At 38.4% G+C, this 22,491-nt stretch overlaps 1 protein-coding gene across 10 annotated transcripts in view; it reads right to left on the reverse strand.

Annotated features, from left to right (window-relative positions):
* CACNA1C (calcium voltage-gated channel subunit alpha1 C) overlaps positions 1 to 22,491 on the reverse strand; it is a 430,938-nt gene that overhangs the window by 397,908 nt on the left and 10,539 nt on the right. For all 10 annotated transcript variants that reach the window (XM_018080309.1, XM_018080308.1, XM_018080306.1 and 7 more), the window contains exons 2-3: positions 5,400 to 5,721; positions 1,451 to 1,556 (exon numbers count right to left, since the gene is read on the reverse strand). In XM_018080309.1, the coding sequence (XP_017935798.1) occupies positions 1,451 to 1,556; positions 5,400 to 5,721 (428 nt within the window). The remainder of the gene's footprint in view (positions 1 to 1,450; positions 1,557 to 5,399; positions 5,722 to 22,491) is intronic.

Consider the following 22,491-nt stretch of genomic DNA (forward strand, 5'->3'; position numbering starts at 1 on the left):
AGGCAAATACCCACACCCAATTAAACTCAAGACAAATTGTGATCCTCTGACCTTCAAATCTGCTTCATTTTCCTCTTTCAGCCTTGGAAGTCAGAACATGCAATGAACATACTGTCTTTTTCACCAAAGGATCGATTAAATCTGCTTTTTATTAAAGATAGTAATTTTTGAGAGGTGCCACACCAAATTTTTTAAACATCTATACCACAATTCACCACTGTTAAACACTCAGTCATGCTAACAAGGAGCAGCCAAAGAGAAAAAAGACCAGCTCATGTATATTTTGAATATAGAGATTAGTTAACAATCATTTATCACCTTCTGCTCCTATTTTTAAATTTCTTAAAGGAGTTACAGTGCAAATGCATTCAACTACAAATTTTTTACTCCCCCCTCCTTTTCTTTTTTTTAAACAAAAAAGTACTGTTTCAGCAATTCATGAAGTTTGTAATGTGTTTTATTAAACTTCAAGAGATATTTAATCAAATGACTGACTTCCAAGAACAGCATGAATCTTTTGAATTACAAGGTCTGTCAGCCATCCCAGTTGTTGCTAGTTGGAAGTTTGGCTTTTGTTTTTCTTCTCTGTTGCTCTAAAATTTCTCAAGTCTCAATAAATTTTAATCAGGAAATAACCTCCCAGCTCCTAAACTCTGGGAGTAAGTTTTCATCCTGATTCAACCAGACAAATGGGAGATTTGTTCACATACTTGAGGGGAAAAAAATGTTTTCTGCTAATTCAGGGAACTGTGTTCCAGAGTTGTTTTGTGTTGTGCCCTTACTGGACAAAATTCTTGGCTATGGCTTCATGCTAAGCCAAAAGTAAACACTCTTGCCTTTTTATATGGACAGCTCTATCCCAAAGTACCAACACTAGCATCAGTGGTGACAGAAGAAAAGCTATATTGCCCCAATATGAGAGAAGAATAAAAAAACCAAAAAATCATAACTAAAAAAAAAAAACAACAAACAAATCACACAAACACTTTCCAACCAAATAAATACACGTGTCTGAAATGCAAGCATGAATGTACTTCCCAGAAATCAGTCACCAAGCTGTGCTCTCGGGTACCACCTGAGAGGAGGACAGTATCAGTTTCACAACAGCACATTGGAAGACAAAAACCACCATACAATCCCTGATTGAAGGGTTTCTTCCCCAAATACCTGCAGTTTAAAAGTTACCAAGCACTTTTGCAGCACGCAGAAATTTGTTAACCTGAACCCCACACACACAGCACCTGCACAATTTTTGGAACATTCTTTTCTAAATCCAGCTCAGCTGTAACAGGTGCTAACATGAATAAACAAGACATAGCAATCAAACCCAATTTTTATTACATTCTCATAGTTGATGGATATATTTATGTTCCCCAGCTTCAACAGCCTCTACGATCCCTTTTCAAAAGGACTTTCAAAACAGCAAGACAAAACACCATCAAGGACTTACCAGATTGGAATTGGTGGCATTGGAATCATCTTCTGGAAAGGGGATATAGATAGCTAAGGCCACACAATTGGCAAAAATAGTCAGTAAAATAATTATTTCAAATGGTCTGAGGAATGGAGTTAAGGAAATTGTTCCAAAATGTGCACACAAAAATAAAATAAAAAAAAAAAATTATAAGAATTCTGTTTAAAGAAAGCATTCCAAGCCCCTTATACTCTGAAAAGAAGCATATGCCTTTTTAAGTGCTCTTAGGAGCTTCCAGCCAAGAATCTTCCTAATATGTCAAAAGCAGTGCAGGCCAGTCGCGTGCCAGAGTAAACACAGATTTCTAAAAAGTTTTTTTCTTCTTTAATTTATTTAGATTGCATTTTCCCGATTTTCCTTCTAGTGTGGCTGTACTATTTTTATTAACAGAAACCTGCTCTAGAAGGACTGCCTTTGTTCCTCTTGGGATTAGTTTCTCTTGGTCTTTTTCCGTCTGCATTTACAAATTCTCAAATAATTTTAACAAACATTTTGGTTTGGGTTTCCTTGGGGGTTTTTTTGGAATTTTTTTTCTTTTGTTGTTGTTGCAGTATTTCTTTTCCCCCTTTCTCGATTACTCTCTCATATCTCAAAGTTAAATGTAAGGGTCCAAGGAATACATGTATACATTGCTAGATGCTTAAAAGATGATAAATTTTGTTAAGGCAAAAAAAAAAGGCTTTGTCCAAAATGTGCTTACACTGCCAGGTATACTTGTTTTGCTTAAAAATTATTTGAGGGAGTATTTCTTTTTCTTTTATTCACATTTTATTTGGCATCACAGAGACTACAAATGTGCCTGCACAGTATATTAGGGACACCAGGAAGTTAAGAGTTCCTTAGGATAGAGAAACCAGCAACAATTCATGGGCATTTCAACCTTGCAGCAACTTTGTAAGGGGGAACAAAAAAAAACCCCAAACATTTGGAATGTTCAACAAAGAAATCCTGTGCGACCTCAATGTTCTTTGACTGTCCATTGGATTCAAAGGGCATTTTTCTACTGCCTGGTTTGTTGGCACTGTACTTCATCTACTTCAGTGGACTCCTTGATCTCAGCTGCTGTGAAGTGTCTCCCAACTCAGACTAGAGACCAGATTTACAGTCTGTCTACATTTAGTTGCCTGCAAGCATATCCTGGAGGTTAGCTCTGGGATAACTCACCAGTACTCTGGAGGAGAATGAAGAGCAGGATGGGACAGGGAGAATGCCAAGCATAACCTGTGCCACAGAGAGCATTTGAGCCTGAATTTATCTACCATGGGACTGGCTCTGCAGCACTGCCAAATGTCAACACAGTATGGGGGATTTTGGTCAGCAGACTACTGTTCTCAGCAGGCTTCAGTAGGAAAAAACTGAAGATCTTTTAATGTGCAGCTGAACTGCAAGATAAACACAAATCCCAGGCACCTGACTGCTGTTTATACTCAAATATATTCTACATTTCACATATGGAAGACTCAATGCATTCCAAAATCACCAGACTCCTGTGCTTAAGCTTTTTAATAGTATGAGATATATGATACTATGGAGGAACAAAAGCAGGTCAGGGCAGGCAGATTCCATGTGATATCAGTGAGTCTTCTCAGGTATATAGCTCAGGTTGTTTATATAATGTGTACTGCTTAAACACCTGGATTTCCATAGCCTTTCCTGGTCTTAATTGCTTTATTTCCTAGATTTTTTGTTGTTGTTCTTTTGGCAGGATTATCATCTATTAACTTATCACTGTTTACGTATATTTTCTTTTACTTCTTTTTATTGCACCGTAAAAATAAAATTATATAACACCTACAAATACAGTGCAGACAAAGCAGAAAATTAAATACAGAGCTAAATCTTTGCAAAATAAGGCAATTAATTCGTTTTACTTTTTCATAAATGAAACTGCACCTTCGGGCTCTTAACACTATAACGTTTGGGTAAGAAATGCCACAGAAGTACTGTATGATATTTGTTTAATATCTATTATGCTTAAACTTCAGTGGTTCAGCAAATAAGGCTAAGCTTTCCTCATTAGTTTTTAGCAATTAGGAAAAGTCAGAATACAGAATAAAATTAAACCTTATCACAATCCTTTGATATTGCTACTTGTCATTGAAGTGTTTCATGTTTATAAACACTAAATGTGCAATGAGAGGTTCTGCTGGAAAAAAAAAAATACTTCCATCAACTCACCCAAAACCAAACAAAACCAAAAAAATGCAAGCTTCAGCATCTTTGGACTGATTTAATTGCATTGTTTGGTCCTCTCTTGATCTCAGCAGTGCTGTATCCTGGTTTACAACACATCATTCCCATCATTCATTGCTGATCTTATTCATCTATCAAATGTCACTCTGTGCTTTCTCTAAAGGCATGTGGTTACTGGGGTGCTGGCAACTAAACCAATACTCAGCTTCATCCTGTTAGTCACTATCAATCATTATATGCTTAAGCTATCAGAGCTATGTCAGAAGCAATAAAAAGTAGCAAACTTAATCAGGGGATTAAAAATCAGCATCTGAAGAAGAAAGGAATAGGTAGGCAGGTAGTTTAAGGACATCTAAGAATTGACAGGGGCATTTTTACCAAGTTCTTCATCTGAAAAATATGTCTATGTCAGCAATATTTAATATACTCATTTTTTATTTTCACCTTTCTAACATCCCACCAGACACCCAAAGGAATAATATTATCATATTATCTTAAATGCCTTAATCCATTTTTTATCATACTAACTACTGCCAAGTTCTGTACTACTTTCCCTTGACTTGCTTGTCTATGCCTACAAACATGCATTTTCTTCTGTATTTACTGAAGCACCCCATTAGCTTGTGATTAGGGTTAGTATTGTTTTCCCTTCAGGGATGCAAGGGAGATGTATTTTATTTCAGTTTGTGTTTCACACCAAATACTCAAATTCCAGCTTGCACTGATCAGACTTGGGTGACTAGAAGGGCTTTGCTCCTTGCACTTAAAACCTTGGCCCAGCTCTCCATGGCTTTCCAGGGAAGCAGCACTGACCCTTACATTGGGCAGTTCTGTGTCAGTGGTTATCTGTTGTCTGTGGCACAGTCTGTCTCATGTTCAGACAATTAGATCTGGCTCTGCACTGCATTTGTACATGTTGCAGGATTACTGTAACGTGTTTCTTTTTCCCCTCTTCTAGATAAGCATTATCCCTTACCATACCTTACTGAGCCTTACTCGTTTAAGTGGAATTCCAATAAAATTAACAGTCCTGAGCCCTGGTTCAGAATCTTACTGCATAAACTTGGGGATTTTTTTACCTCCTCCTTTTGCCCCATTCTTTTCTCCATACTGTAGAAAGCGTGATGCCACGTGATTAACAAAAAAAAAGTGTGAAATTCAAAGTACCAGAGCTGTTGACTGGTGGTACCTCTAAGGGCCTGCAAAAAAGCAACCATTAAAAAAACCCAAAACCAAACACACACACAAAAAAAAAACAAACTAAAACAAACCACAAACAAACAAATAAATAAAAAAAAACAAACAAAAATTTAAACACAAAAAAAACCAAAACAAAACAAAAAAACCACATGAAAGTCCCAGAAAGGGAAAGGAAAGCCAGCAGCTGCTATCAATCCCATAGAGTCAGTTCAATTCTGGCCTCAGATACTTTGAATATCTCCCATCCATTTCAGCCTGGGCCACGTGTTTTCAAAAGAGCAGAATTCAACTCCTAACCCTCATCATTTAAACTTCTGGTGGTTTCTTACACACAGGTGTAGTTAAGGCTTCAGCTCTAATCCTCCTCCCTTCCCCCTCCCCCTGCCTAAACGATCTCAGTTAAGACATCCAAAACCATTCAGGTACTTTAAGTTCCCAGCAGCGCCTTTCAGCTTAAGGTATTGATTTCCCCACGCTTCTGAATAGCACCTGATGGGCACGAATGATTTGCCGTTTACATCAGAAAGGATATTTCCATTCGACGATGCTGATACAGGCCCTCCGGATGGGATTTTTCAGTGTTAGACACAGCAGTGCCCGGGGAGGCCGTGTAGCTGTGGTGGTACCCTGTTTTTTCTGCTTCCCATACTGCTGTCGTTTCCTCTGCGTGGAGCTGGCCGTGGATATCGTTGCGTTGCCAGCGCTCCCCATCAGCTTGGCTTGCCTGGCAGCATCGATGGCAGCTTGCCAGGACAGAGCTGCCCCCGGAGTAGGGATGTGCTCTGGGGCAAGCCCTGCAGCTGCATTGGCGTTCATGTTGGCATGAGCTGGACGGGGACTCCCATAGTTGGAACCTGAGGGGGGGGAAAAAGTAAAAACAAAAATCAAACGGACAGAAATTTGTGAAGACATTTTCTAAACCGCAGAAGAGATAACCAGTGTTTTTAAAAACCTTCAGTATCAGTAAAATCAAGAGATAAGATTAAGATATCAGTTTACTATCAGCTTGTTCTTTCCATTCAAACTCTCCATTTTAAAGTAATAATACTATGCAATCCTTCGTCTTGCAAGAGACTCTCAACAAGACCAGTGGATGCTGAGCTGTTACAAGTGCCTCCAATCAATACAATCTCCAGGATTCACAGAAAACAAACTATCCATTTTCTGTTTTACCCACGCATTTTGCAAGTGGGACTGTTTGAAAGCGCCAAAGGTGAGGATAGTTCTCATCACTTTAACACACAGACAGGCACTATTATGCTATTTAGTACATGACAAAGCACCCAAGTGAGATTCTCAAGTCCTATCATAAAAATCCTTGTGCTTTCAAGATTATCTCAAAATAAAGTGAAATTTTAACAATAAGCTTGATTCCCTCTGCAAACTGTACATATGTATAATCCTAAGAACAGCCTGACCAGAAGGTACACTGAAGCAGAAACTGGAACACAAAGGCAAGGCTCGCAGATAGTTTAGGCCAACCAATATATATTTAGAAATCAGAACCTATACCTTTATCCTGATAAACTGATTTTAAGACAGACAAAATACTGAATCAATAGAGTAAGTAACACTTGCTTAAAAAGTGCATGTTAACAAGAATGCTAAGACCCAGCAATCCCAAGTGTTGCTGCTCTTTTAGCCAGAAGTGAGGCAGTATATACTCTTTTGTCCAATCATAATAGTAGAATATACACATCAGGTGACATGTGGCTGATATTTAGGTCTTGGCAGTACAAAAAATTTAAGTCACTCTTTCAAGCTGGTGTAATTGTTCCATTGGTTCAGTAAAGACAGTTGAGTCACCCGTGTCTCTTCAACGAGGCTTTTTCAGTGACTCAAATTAAAAATTCAATCACTTCAAATGGAGCAAATTTTGAAACTCCAAAATATATTCCCTTACTCCTTGGAGCTTCAGTTGAGTTTTGTAAGAACTTGAGAAGGATTAAAGGAGTTTTACTACAGATACTTTGCAGAAGAAAATATAAGCCATGTTAAAAATGTGCAACATGGAATCTACACAGTCACAACAGCAAACTGTGATTAAGAAGAACACCATGTTTAGGTATACCCTATATAATATTTAAGAGCCTACTTTTATTTGTTGTGGACTTTTGAGTTTGGCTGTGTTGAGATATGTTGAGATACAGGTAAAAGGGAGCCCAAGGGGTCTACAGATCTTGTTCTTCAACAGGCTACACAACGAGAGCTCGGTTTCAAACCACCGCACACTCCATGGCCTGTGTTTTGCCTTCTATCTGAGCAGCAGACTCTGCTTCAGAAAAAGTGCATGTGCAAGGGGCAGACAGGAGAAACCCAGTAAAGGAGTTAGATCACCTTCTCTTTCAAAGCAAGCTCAAAGTCTACTATTGACCATGTTCCACTTTAGATCAATGTAGAAATATGGTGTTACTAAATAGGTCAGCTGGGCTCCTTATAGACTACCAGACAAAGCAAACAAAAGACCACTTAACACCGTGTTTCATTTACAATATCAGCTGAAATACATTCAAAACCAGGGAATTGGCGAGCTGTTCTTGAACAGAAATAATTACCCAAGATGCATATTTCATAGCTGGATGTGCAGTGCCAAGGTCTCAGAGCATTCACTGCACTACTAATGAACTAAAGCAGGTAGAATAAATACAATTGCACTGACACACAGAGTGCAACAGGGTATGCCTCTACCTAGAAAGCATATCAGATTTTTAAATTCATCTCATTGAATCACAAGGAAGGACACGATAGAGTCAGGTGTTATTTTATGTCAGGCACTGCCATAAGATTTCAAGGCTGTTAGAGTTTCATTACACAGCAGGAAAATCCAGAGCTTGTCTCCGCTCCCTAAAAAATCTCCTAGTTGCAAACCAGCCAAAAGGAAGCTGGTGAGTAATATGACTCTGATATGTGAAAGGGAAAGCTGAAAGAAACAAGAAATGGGAAACAGTTAATTCACATCCCTCAGATTTTGAAACTGAAGAAAAAGAGCTCTCAGAATCATACAGGCTAAGCAGATTTCCTCGATGAAGCAGGCAATCAACTGGCAGACAAACTTAGTTTTTAAGGCTAAGCAAATTGTACACAGCACCACTCATGGGATACATATTTATTTTCAGACTAGTTCCAGATGCAGTTTTTCTCTCTAGCATCTATTTGACCTCCCTAGCCTAAGGCATACTGGAAAGGAAAAAATAAATGGAAAATTACTCTAATTATTCTCCAACTCCAGCTCTTCTTTACTGACCCATTAGAGTGGACAAGAAAGATGTGGGTGTTTTCCACTAAAGGCAGTCTTGCTGATCCCTCTCCATTGTGTTGTTATCACGCTGACTAGACCATGTGGTCCTGAAAATAAACAGCTGCTGCATCTTAATGAAGACCTTTACGCAATTTGGAAACGTGTCAAGAGTCTTCATTATTATTGCTTATTAGTTGGGTTCCACATGAGGATTCAAGTCCATGCATTTTGACTTGGATGTGCCAGCAAAGTTAAGGATCCCACTTCTGGTAGTTTTATAGCTTTTGCTTCTACCATGATCAGCAGCCCCATAATAAAGTGCTTTGTCTCAAATTCATTTCAAATGATGAGTCAGTAGTGACAGATTTATATTAACAAATATTACAAATATTGATTACTGATAAGGATCTGTCCACTTTATGAAGTTCAGAGGCTGCAGACAATATCTGTACTGAACGACTAATGGCAGTGACAAATGACTTTTCTAGAGGCAGTTTGTAGAAATAGCTTGAATTTAAGAGTGAAGCTCACACAGCTTCAAGGAAAGTACATTCAAGAACTGAGCAAAATATTTTCGAGGACAGCACAGCCAAAATTTCAGGAAGAATGAAATTCTACCCTATAATCTAAATGCTTCGTGTTATTTCTTAGGAAGCACGGAGAACAGTACATATTGAACTCGTGAGGCATCACACTGAAATTTCACCTGTGGCACTCATTTCTTCCCCACCACAAAACTTTGCTGTAACCTGAGAGCTGCAGTTACTGGATTCTCTGTTTTCTTTTTGCAATGTAGCAGTTAAAATACTTCACTAAATTTCCCCATTACAAATAAAGTTTCACGCTACCTTAATCACTGGAATCATATTTGTTTACATGGTTATTAAGTTAGAAGTGGACCAGAACTAGGAAATGGAAATTCAGCCCCCACCCAAATGCAATAACTCACTAAGCACTGTGATCCACAGCATCATCACTCTCCTAATCCCTACCATCCTTTAGTAAGAATTTGTATTGTTGACTGTGTCCAGCTGGTGCACAGAATTCTGCTCTCCCAAGTACTTCTGTGCTATGGATCAAGAGTTTAAGCATTTGGAGAATAATTAAACAGAAAAGGCCGTATAAGTGAACGAACTTGATTAAAAAGTCTTTAGGAGAGACTTTCATTTTTGCAAAAATGAGAATTTGCAGAACTAAAACAGATGCAGAAACAACAAAAGCACGGGTCTCAAAAATCAGAGTTAAGTCACAGAAGTAACAGGTAAGATTGCTATATAACTAGAAATGAACCACATTGCACAAAGTACTTGACATTGTAAGATTACAACTAAATCACCAAAATCATTATTGAAAGTGGCATTTGCATTCTAATACTATCTGTCAAACCACCTATTAACTATCTCCAAAGTATCATTAGAAAAACTCAGCTAAGCAGTGACCGTTTGATATGAGATGTGGACAAGTTAGTGACACAGTGGAATCACAACTTATGAGCTTTTCTGACTTCATGTAGTTAGCCACATATTTATTGTGTAGGAAGTTGTGTTTAGCTAATTCTTTAAATGAAAATAGACCTATCCTAATGTGGGGTGTCACCATTCTCTTTTTCCATCACTTTAAAAACATCAGAATCCTAAAAATGCAAACCTTGAAACTGTGCTGCACAGCTGTATTTTTCCCCAAAGCAGAGGAGAGATGGGTACAGCAGAAGATAAGACTGGCTAAATCATGTCTTAATTGAATTCAGAAAGAAAGCAAACAAAGTAGGAAACTGGTCACACTACTAAGATCATGTGTGAGACCTATTCCAGCACACAGGAAAACAGCTATAAAATATTCAAGTGGGAGGTGTCCAAAGGAGAAGCATGAAGAATAACACCAAAAAAAAAAAAGTCAGTGTATGAGATCATCTGTTAATAAGGGGAAGAGTGTGGAAAACATTGATCCATTAACCAATGGAAAAAGGAGAGCATTTTATAGATGATTGCAAGAAGGATTAAGTGTTACATGACCTTTTTGCATCAATTTTACAAAAGAAAATCCATCAAGAGCTGTAGACTAACACAAATAATCCCCAAACCAAAACAGGTATTATTTCCAGCTGTAAGATTGGAATGAAGACAGGAGAGTTCTCAGAGGACAGCAAAAGGGTAAATGGAGTTTAAAAAAGTGGAAGGGAGGCATTAAATCCAGTTTCACTTCAGTTAAAAAAAAAAAAAAAGAAATCTGGAATAAGTAAAATAAACAAGTGTCTCCAAGTACCTGGAGGACAGGTAGAAAAAGAGCAAGTGACATAAATCCTTCATGAATACATTGTGTCAAAGAAAAGCGGATTCTTCCAGAACTGAGTAACAGAATTCACAGGCAAGATGGAAGCAGCAGGGTCCCTGTCTCCTGACTTTACTAACAGTTTTATGAGGTCTTGTATGATAATTTCATAAGAATACTAGGTGCTAGGGATGCATGAGCAAGAATAAAATTGCTATAACGTGAGTACAAAACCAGTGGATGCCTGAGAGCAGCAATCACTGGTACACAGTCTAAACTGGAGGATGTGTCACACAGAGTGTGACAAGTGCCTGCCCTGGACCTGATTCTGTTCAATGTTTTGATTTTGTTCAATTAATGATCTGGATGATTAAACAGTGAACAGTGTTACTACAGCAGGTAACTGTGAAGCTGAGAGGTAAAGCAAATACACTGAAGGACAGAATTTGAATTTAAAATGAACTTCATCAATTGAAGCAAAAGTCTTTAAAACAGAGTGGAGTTCAGCAGAGACAAATGCAAATATTTAAGCAAAATGAATCATCTGCCCAAATTATTTTCAGAAAAGCCTTGGATGTTTATAATGGATCTGCAACATAACAGAGGTTGATATTGTCACACTGCCTTCTTCCCATCCAAATGCAACCATCACAATGTAGTATATAAACAGGGATAAAAATCTATCCAACACTACAAGGAATCCTTCTCTTCAGCTCAGCATTGGCAGGGTTTCAGCTGAAATACAGGGGGCAGTTTTGGGTTCCCACACTCTGAGACAGACACAGCTCAGTTTAGGCTGCCCAAAGCAAGCAAGAGCAGACAAAGGCCTAAAAAATATGAGCTATGAGGCAAAGTCACAGAAATGGGAGTGACAGAACTCAGACTGCTGTTCCTGAGGATGATACAATAACAGTCTTTAATGTATTTTAACAGCCTTTATACGTATTTTATATATACACATATTATATATCTGGTTTCTAGATATATATGTATGTATGTTTTATTTCAAAGAACAGAAAGGGAATATCTATCACCATGCTCACAGGGTATAAGCAGAAGCAATGATTTTTCACAGTAAGAAAAATTCAGGATGTACCTCCCACACTCTAAGTCTTTTAGACCAGGTCAGAAAAACATGTATCTGGAATCACACACTCGAGGCAAGATTTATAGTGAGCAGTAGTTTCTTTTGTTAGTTTAGAGCAAGTTTGACACGAAGGAAGGCCTTTGTACAGAAAGATTATATGTTTATTCATCAGTTAATCTATCAAAAAAGAGCTATCTGAGTAAACCCAGGTTCACTCAAACCTTTAGATTATCACAGCAACATCAGCACCTCATAAGACTTTATGTGCATGCTCATCTCTCCACGATGGGGAGAAGGTGAGGACCTTCAGCTCAATCAGCTTGGAGCTCTCTTTCTTTGCTTTTAAAACATCACTCTGCACATATTAAAAGTCTAAAAGCCTTGCAGCATTTCAAGAAAACAACAAGTCATACACGGAGTTTAAAATCTCGACATGAAATAAACCCATTTAGTTGTATGAGTAGCAGGTTTTTTTCCAGAAACCTCCATTAAATTTTCAGTTGACATGCCTGGAAATTTCACTTAGTGAATGCAAGGCTGCACACATGGAAATCTCTCAAGCTTTAAAACATGATTTGGATATTTTTCCTTATTAGCTCTTTGTAAAAAAGTTGACAAGACATTATTTCTGACAACTACCTGCTAAAGTAACACTAGGGGTTTTTTCACAAAAACAAGTGTTTTTCGAAGGTAGTTTATAATTAGAGATACGAATTATGATGAAAGCTGGATTGCAACCTGAACTGTGCCTTTTTCCATAACAAAAATTTATAATGGAGACACACACTTTTAAACATCACATCAGGCTAAAACTCAGTGTGTAGTTGTTAGCCCAGATAAGAGAGTTAAAGAATTTTTCCTGTAAATTGTTTTGGGGTTTCAGAACACACACACTCACAGAGAAGATACATGATTTAAGATGGTTTGTTTGTCATAGTTGAGACTAAACAGTTTTAAAACTCTAAACAACAACAACAAAAAAATCTTATTCAAGAACCATGCTTTGCACGCTTTGCAACTGGATCTTTGTTTTCCTTTATCTCCCTCCTCAAAACAGAGGTGGGGTTTTTCCCTTCATGCTATTAACAGAAGAAGCAATGAACTTCTAGGAGGGTGGAAAAAAAAGTCCATTTCAATGAAGAGCCCAAGAGCCCAAGCTCCTTTCACTCCCAGTACTGAATGCCTCCAAGTTAAATATTTACGCTTGAAAATTAACTACTGACACTGCATGGTAAATTCTTGTAACTTTGCCAACACTATTTAGATTTTGAATTTTCTGAGAAAGAGATTCTACGTTGGTAGAACATCCAGCACAAGGGATTCCTGGCTCATGAATAAGGCCCAGCAAGAATACAAGCAGTAATAATTCACTATCAACACTGGAATAAACCACGGGACAACTCTTCCCTTAACATCACCACGTACATAGTTCTCTCCATGCAAATATACTTTATTTCAGAGTATGTTGCACACTCGCTGCTTCCTAATAAGATATTCCTCCATGTGCACCAAGATAACAAATTTTCAAGATTTCCCTTACTTTTCTATTTGAAAATGCTATGGTTTTCAATGAACATAGTTCAGGTGTTTGGGGTGGGTTGTGTTTTTTTGCTTCGGGGCTTTTCTTTTTTTGGTGGGGGGAGTATTGGGAGAGGGGGCACTGTTTGTGCTGCATTAGTTTTAATTTTTTTAATAAAAGACACAACCTTGTACTTATAGTAAAAGCAAATTACATCCCTATTTACTGATAAATTTGGGGTTTTACAGTTCAGTGTACATTAACAAAAAAGATAGAACCCATGCCTCTCCCCATTCTAATTAGCAGGTGATCAGAGGTTATCATCTAAGATTTCATCACTTGAGCGTTTCTAAAATTTTCACTTTCCATTTTGAAACAATGTAAGTAAAGCAACAGTCTGCTCTGCCTCCTTCACCAGAGCCATCTTGTCAAACCTTACCCAGAAGAATCGAGAAAGCCCAAAGTTTGAAAAGTCTCAGCAGTCACAAAAATCTAGTTTTGGATTTTTCTCTTCTGTAACTACGGATTCAAGAGAACTAGACTGGGAAGTGAGGTCTCTTTTTTTTATTTCTCCAGAGAGGAAGAAGAAGTGAAAAAAGCATGAAGCCTACTAAATTATAAGTCCTAAGGCAAGAGTGTAATATGAAAAGTTTGAGCCAGAGAAGTCTGTAATACAACTCAGCTGAATTACAAATTCTATTACGAGATAAATTTCTTAGGGTGAAGAGATGTTTAGAGGGCAATTTCCTTCAAAACATTTGCCTTTTTTTTTTCCTTTTGTGGCTTTCAAGCTACAAAAAACCCATGAAAACTCCCACAGAATCCTTTTTGGAGTCTTGAGATGAGTTTCTGGTGGCACCTGGATTAAGCTCTCAGAAGTCAAACCAGGGAACACTTTCCTTCAACCACAGCTCACTGAAACATTCATACAACTCAAAAATAGTAACAGAGGACTAGGGACATCAAGATCTTTTTTCCCAATAACAGTATTAGTATTTGTCTCAAATATGCCTGAGAGAGCCCAATTAGCTGTGTGTTTGAAGGAATGGCTAGCAAGGGTTTTTACATAAAACAGTAGTTCTGCTCTGATAATGCAGTCTCCAGCAGAGCACAAAGCATAAATGGCATATAAATTAAAAACCCAACTTGAGGCAGTTATAGATGCACATCTCATGGTATAGTGCATCAATACATCTTTTTAAAGTGGGGTACCTAATTTTTAGGGTACCTGTCAGCACAAAATCTTTGCAGCAACATGCTACTTTCTTGAAGGAGCAACATGTTTCTTGGGCAAACTCCAGGCATAGATCCTCAAATGAAAACACCAAGAGAGCTTTCTTGTTTAAATGTTTTGGGTTTTTTTCCACCATTTGTCTAAGTTATTGTTACCACTATTACAGATCTTGGGATCAAGCACAACTTTGGGAAAACTTCCTTGGCTTCAGTAAAATTCCTCTGGATATAAACTGCAACTCAATAAGTTGGATTCTTCTGACAAGCTTGTCATCTTAACTGCTCACCATTTTCTTATTGGTGAATGATTACTTTTCACATAGTGAGTAATCTAAATATAACTTCTTTGCAGAAATTAAGCTCTTGCACTTTAAAAATAATCTTGACTGTATTAGATGGTCTCCAGATTCCTTGCCTGAGAATTCAGAGTGGGATAAAAATGAATACAGAAACCTGTTCATGTGATTTGCCTCACCCTACCTGAACCATTTAAAAAAAGGGATCTTGTCTAAACTCTCTCTCTAGTCAGTGCAGAGGATCATTTTTTCTATCCTTAAGACAGATGTCTGAAATACAAGTGAAACCAGCTGCTCAAAGTGCCAATCTTCAGACTGTGCAGAAGTAACCTAAAACATGAGTTTAATTGCACAACAAATTTAAGTGGATTAAATGAGATGATTCCCATGTATTTGTGGGGAGCACATGCATGCACATGTGCTTGTGAACAAGGTGGAGAGCAACTCTGCAGCTGCTTTTAACCCAGTTCTGTAGCTGCTTTTGGCCCAAAACATGTGACAATTCGGGAAATGTGTACCAGTGTATGATATCTAAATAATTCAAAGCCTGCAATTTCAATATCCTCATCCTAGAAAAATCAATCACAATTCTTCCACAACTCATAGTATTCTCAGTCCAAAAATAGCAGTCTGTTCTCAGTTACACCAGATGATGACTAAAAAGCACAAAGGGATCTCTATATAGGCCTCTATCTGAGTTACAGACAAAAATTTCAATAGACACACACAAACACACACACTCCAACACACACACAAAAAAAAAGAAATCAAACTTTAGCATCCAGATCTAAATGGAGATCAGCCCTGACAAACAAGAGACAGTGCAAATTCTAACAGGCTGAAGGCTTTTGCTTCCTCTTTGTGTTTGTGGAGTCAGTGTTCAGTTGCACAAACCCAGGCAGCAGGCAGAGTTTGCTGGAAAGAGCTCAGCAAGCATGCAAAAGCAGAGTGTATATCCCAACTTCCCATACAAGCCACAAGTACTCCCTGCCAGCCTTCCCTCCCAGTGATGATACCCACGTCAGGAAGCCATTAATCCGCATTAGGATACGATAACTCAGGTTTAAAGGGACCTCTGAAGGCCATCTGGTCCACATCCTCCTCCTTTTTAGCCTCTCATTCAAAGGGGTCACATTTCCTCAAGCTCTTTGGCTATTCAGTGTCATACTTTGCACCATCAGTGCTATCTCTGAGTCCATGTGTAAGGCTGTAAGAACTGACCACAGCAGGCACCCAAATCAAAGATTCATTCAGGTACTGGTCATACAAATCAGAAGAATCTATCTATCTATCAATATATCTATCTATAAATATATAATCTCTCTAATTTTCAGAGATGCATTATACTCAGTGAAAACCAGACATCTGTAAATTATATCATTAGCACCCACGCAAAACAGTTGCTTGAAAACTATTTGTTGCTTTTCATAAAGGCACAAATTTATTTTAAACTGCATTTATCTAATTTTAGGTTAAGTCTGCAATATCCTAATAAAGATGCACTGCCTTCTTGAAATGCAGGCAGTTTCAAAGGAAAAGGTATTATAAGATGTTTCAAGTGTCAAAACTGACTTTGATTTCAGCTATTAATCTTAGTGTTCTAAAAAACACATTTTTCTATTTTTAAAATGCAATTTTTTTCTTCCCCTGCTGCTTGGAGTAAGACCAACAAAACATCAGAAAAAGCAACTGAAGAGGTAAGTTTTGAAATGAACTATACAAAGAGTTATATCAAATCCTAAGAATTAAGTGAAAATAGAAAAGTTTGGTGCTTTTCCTGATTTCAGTCATCTAATGTTCTTATTTTTGAATAATTTTATACAAAATCAAAGTATTCAAACAGGGGGGTTCTTTGTAACTTGACATCATTAAGGTACTAGGAAGAGATCATGTAAAACAATGGCAAAATTTGAACTGAGGGAAGAACAAAAGCTTCTTCCATTCTATCTATTTCCTTTCATCCACAAAATCTCAAGGAAATGCTCCATATATAAAATGCTCTGCAAAGCAAGGAAAAGGAAGGCCTTGTGAACTCCCCTTAAAACAAAACCACAGAAAATTACTAACCACATGAATGTAAACCATGTTATACAACAAAGGAAAACAGTGGCTTGGTTCAATGTCAGGGTGATATTAAAAGACAATTAAAAGAAAAAAAAAAACAAACAAAACCATTCCTTTACTCAAACTAGACCTTTGTGGTCTAGAGGTATTAAAGTATTAACAGATGTAGAGTCATATTTTTATGGCACTTTGCACAGAGAAAAATAATTTTCCTGAGTTGTTTGGTACCTAAGGTAACACATTCTATCTCCAACATCCAGACATTTCCCTACCATGTTTTTATCTACTGGTATCTTCTTGCTGGATATTCCAAGTCTGAATATTAAGCACATGTAATATGCAGATGCAAAAACAAGCACTCTTGACTTGCTCTGCTAGTGAAGAGCATTTCCAAGCTAAATAAGGCACTAAATCAGAAGATTGCAACTGCAGAAAAAGGAGGTGGGGAGGGGGGTGGATAATAAAAGGGGGAAAATTTGCAAGAGAATCTTTGTAAGCACCTGTATGAGGAAAACCAGCATCTGGTTTACATCTCAGGCTGAACACTATAACATGTAACCCCAAAATAGTTCTTATGTCATTGGTTGACTATACAAACATTGTTAAGCAGCTTCTCTGTGACCTTTTCTACAGCAGATGCAGACAAATGTTTGAGACAGTCTTTATAGATTCTTTCTAAAAATAAGAACTCCTGCTTATATAAAAGCGAATTCATTGATCATTACTGAATTTACACATAGCAGAGCTAAGGTGGCACGAGCAGATCCACACCAGGTTTGTAGACCACTTGCTTAGAACTCAGTAGGCACTATTTTGGAACTGCCATTGAGTTACTGCTCCAGCTGCTGCTTCAGCTCTGCCTTCAGAGTTTTCAGATCACACCAAAGATGGTGAAAGCTGAGGCTTTTGTGTTCCTTTCTTGGGAAGTGCTGTGCACTTTGCAGGATCAGCATCACAGAAGAAGCAAGGCCTTTCCTATAAACCATTTACTCTGATAGCACAGGAACACTGGCCAAGAGATTCTCAGTTTCTACTTCTCATTAGAAAACAACAACAATAAACAAACAAACAAAACCACACGCACAAAAAAACCCACCAAACAGCCCAAACCAACCAACAAAAGCATAACAGAAAACCCTAAAACATCCAGGTTATTTACAAGGCTTAAGCACCTCTCATTCTCTCTGGAGTTTGCCATCAGTACTGTGCTCTCCCTCTTTGGAGGCAGAGTGTGCACACAGGTTTAACACCTCTTCCATGACTGAGCTGGTCTGTCCTGAGAGCCAGTTGTAGGCTCTAAGTAATGGTCAGAGTGAACCAACACACAGACAACGTGGCCCTGACTGAGTTTCCACCTGCATGTGAGCCTGAAGTCCAGGGAATGTGGCTGTACAGAGCATTACTCTGGAACACACCACCACAGGCCCCAGTTCTAGAATCCACACCTCAAAAAGAGTAATGAAACAGTTCAAAGAACCGAGAAAAAGAGATATAAGAAAATGTAGAGTAGGATAATATCTTCAATGACAGAATAAAAATATCTGAATCATTTAGTCTTATACAAAGAGAATTAAAAAAAAAAATTCATGGGAATTCATCAGCATGAGCACACAAAAGGTTTTTGACACCCCATGACCCTTTTAACTTACTGGAATAACCCTTATTATATTCAATATTTGGTAGCTGTAACTGAGCAAACTCAGATGTCTAATAGGGTACACACAGGTAACTGTGAGGAGGCCTAACCAGAGAAATTTAACTGTGAAATGTCAGGGATCACTTCCACTTTATCTCCCCAGATCAGGTCTGTGTAATTTTCTAATGTCCCTTTTGGTGATCAAATGGGAGGATTCAGAAACTGCTGTGAGAGATTCTTCAGCTTGGCAGATGTCCTCAAAAATCTGTTCTCCACAGACAGCCCAAGGACAGCAGGAAACAAAGCTATTAGGATGATATTTAAAATACAACAGTCAGAAGCATCCCTGTAAAAAAGGTATTTTTTGCAACATATTGAGGCTTGTAGTGGGATAAATGGAACATTTTCACATGTAGACCGGGGATCCCCATTGTTATCCCTATTTCAAGTTATTTGTAGCACAATGGCTTGATCAGACAAGTAGCATTACCAAAACAGCTACGTTTTTTTAAGTAAATTACTCCCACTTAAATCTATACATTTCCTGAAACATTCTCTTGTCTCAAGTTTTGAGTCATTGTATCATTACCAGGCACAGGCAGTAAATGAGCATTCAAAAGCAAATGGTGAGACCATGACAGAAAACATCATAGACAACCCTATGCAAAATTACAGAATAGCTTTCCATAGAGGCAAAGCATATGTTTGATTTCTACAGAAAGATTAAACTGCAAGCCACCAATGGGAAATTATACATTTAAAGGTTGTTGCTTCATTTTAAAAAAACCCCCTCACTTCCTATTTTCGAAATTCAGCTTTCAAAACTGAGTCCACAAAGTTCAATTATTTCATCAGCACCTCATGAGAAGGGTAAGCATTGCTTTGAGCGGATCTGCCCCATCACAGATGACAATCCCTGTGAGCAAAATTACTCACTGCTGCTCTTCAGGAAACTGGAATAGGTGCTTCACATATCCCAGCTACCATAGCCCAGCCTTTCTCCCAGGGCACAGCAGGTGTTTGTTCACTGTGGAGCTTATGCAAAGGGCAGCAGGAGAGAGTCAAGGCTGCAAATTCTGGGAATAGAGCATCTGAAGAGATATCAGAATGATGCATAAAGACTTTGTATCCCTGCTTGTGGCAGAGAGAGGAAGAAATTTTGAAAAGATACATGTTCTTCGAGATAATATAGTAGTATAAAGATATAAAGAAAGTGTGTGTGCCACTCTTTATTTATGGTGATAAAAACTTGCCCTGCCAAGACAAGTTAACCTTTTCTTCTGATGTCACCAGAATGAAGTACCATCATATTCCTCCTCTGCCTGCATCCCAGAGGGACAAGGGCTCTCCCTCTGGTTGAAATCACAGACCCAGCACATTCTGGGCTCTGGCAGGCAGAAGCTCATCTGCCAACATGTCCAAAGTTGAACAAAGTTGCCAAGTTAGTAAGACCAGATGAATTTTGCACCTCAGTTTACCTTCTCTTTGAGACCCTGCTGGTATATAAGTTTGCAATGACTCAAAAATGACATGATCAAAATCAGGCATGCTGTATTTGTTCACCCTGAAGCACAACACACACAAATCAAAGAATTACTGCAGAGAACCCTCTCTACATTTCTATTACCTAACTATTAATCTTTCCTTGTGAATGTGGTACATTCCAGCCAGCTCAGCTACCCACACTGGCTAATTAGGAGGAGAAGACTGAACTGATGATAGCACAGTTCCTCTGATGTTGTGTCTTCTGGCATAATTGCCATCCCTCTCTGACACTGCCTGGAAAGTCCCATCTCCATCCTGAAGCTACCTGTTTTGCATTCACGAGATTTCCCACTCCTAAGCACAGTCTTGGGAATAATTAATTTTTTTGACCCTAGACAGAAACAATGATATTCGTCAACAAGCAGCTTCTGTGCATTTCCAACAGGGATTTTTCCCAAGTTATTGTTTTTCTTACCATGCTTTTCTTGGCCAATTTCTTTTATTTAACAGCATCCATTGAGGCAGGAGGCATGCCTTTAATGTATTTGCATTCATACAGGTCACCTGAGAGACAGGTGACTTACTAAAGCCTAATATAGGCATCTAACTCCTTTCTTGACACTGTGCTTCTGTTGCTGACAACCAAAATTAAAAATCAACACACAAGCACAAGGTGGAATTTATTCCATTAGTTTTAGCAATCTAAAAATCTGACATTTAGTCTAACTTTGTCATCAAAGCTTTAGCTATATAGTCAAGGCAGAGTTAAGTAGCTCCAAAAAAACCCAGCCTACTGCACTATTTTAGATACCTATAATGTTCTGTGGCCATGGCTGCCTTCCTCTCCACTGACTACACACCAGCTCTAAATAATTAGCTCCAACTAGACAATTTAAACACCTACAGTGAGGTAAAACAAAATCTACACCAAATGATTAGTTTTACTATATGAAGAATGACAATCTGAAAACACAGACCATTTCTCTCTTATTTCATACTATTCTATTTCTTTCCAAATCTTTCATAACACAGCCAGATCCTTCCAGTCACAGTCACTTATTCATTCTGGTCCACTAAGCAAATTATACTTCTGCCTATATATATTCACAACTGTGTAGGCACTGTGCAACTGCAGACATCTCAGAGACATTCTAATGGTTCCTGAGAGTAAGACAATTTTTTCCAGCTATTTGAAAACAAAAATAAAAATGCCTCATGATACAGACAGTGGGAAGATGGCAGATAAAAATCAGAAATGTCTGTATATCCAGGCTGCTATTCGAGTCCTGAGGGTGCCTACTGATAGGTATGTGAAGAACTGGGAGGAAGAGAGAGGTCTAACTCCTTTTATCCATTGGCACCAAGTACACTGTGTGCACACCACATACTACCATGTGCAGTCCCCAGAGAGAGACCAGGTAAGAGTTCCCTTTTCTATCCATTTCCCACTTGATCATGGCAATATCTACATACCAGGAAAACATTATCTCTGCAATTCACATCCAGGAGTGAAACCACACGCACCCTGATCATAACCTATCTGATTCAAAATTCATACCAAAATCTCAGCATTGACTCCCCATAATCCTGTCTGATCACTTGTTTCCAGTTACCCAAGATACTGGCCTCCTTCCATGACCATTACATTCCCCAGCTATAAAACTGATGACCACCAGGGAAAGATTGCACTTACAAAGAAGAGAATCCTCTTTACTTATTAATATGCAGCACTCATTACTGAAGTTAAGACTACTAAGAATAATTGGTATTAGGGCTGCAGGCAGATGACTCAGCCCTGGCCTGGGTGACTGAATAGGACATGGAAAACTACTGGATATGACATAAGAAACCACCAGACATGATATGGCAGAAGCTGACAAGAGTTACAGGTGGCATTGGGAGGGATGGCCAGATCCCCACACGGTTAAGAGGGAGTTGAATCAGAGATGAATGAATTTCACAGTCAGTTAAAAGAAGCACTGAAGTACTGGTGGGGAGTATCAGAAGGCCAACAGCACCCAGGTATCTCTGTTAGTAGTGCCAAATAAGGCCAGGATTACTGAGGACCGGTATCAGGAACACCAAATTTGGACATGGATGTAGAAGAGCTGGGACAAAGGGGAAAAACGTAAGTAGGGGCTGGTTGTCTATTCTGGAGAAGACTAGAGAGAGAAAGGAGGCCCAAAGGCAGATGAAAGGGGAGTCAGCAGAACTGAAAAGGGATAATGCAAATCATGGGACAATATGTACACAGGGGTACCACAGTTGGACCAGGATAAAAAAAACAACCTGTTGTTCTGATTGTATCATAAGATTCAAACCTGCTTGTGTGGTCAGGAAGGACTTGTGCACTCAGGAGGACCAGGGCAGGGGTTGCTCTCCTTGATTTCCACCCAGACACATGCACTGAACATCCCAGTATTGCTGTGTCTGCTACAGGCTCGATGAGATCGGTAACTACACACCATTTCATAACATGGACCTTGCTAAAATTAAATGCTGTATTAAATCCTTTGCCTGTACCTCCCAGAGTAATATCTTCACATAAGAACACATGACATAGTTGATGAAGAAGGAGAAAATTAATTTTCCAAGACTATTGACCTGGCATGTTGTGAAGAGCAACAGAGTTTTTAACACTGGAAGATGTTTGTACTACAGGGATCATGACCACATAAATATATAAGAAGATAAGCAAATAACTACAGAGAAAACAATTTTTTTTTCAATCTTCCAAAAGAAAAAAAATATAGCCTTTATAGAGGTATGACAGATTTTCTAGACCTCTACATCCTAAC

The sequence above is a fragment of the Manacus vitellinus genome, unplaced genomic scaffold, assembly GCF_001715985.3.
Source record: "Manacus vitellinus isolate BGI_N305 unplaced genomic scaffold, ASM171598v3 scaffold_5_pilon, whole genome shotgun sequence".
Classification (NCBI taxonomy): domain Eukaryota; kingdom Metazoa; phylum Chordata; class Aves; order Passeriformes; family Pipridae; genus Manacus; species Manacus vitellinus.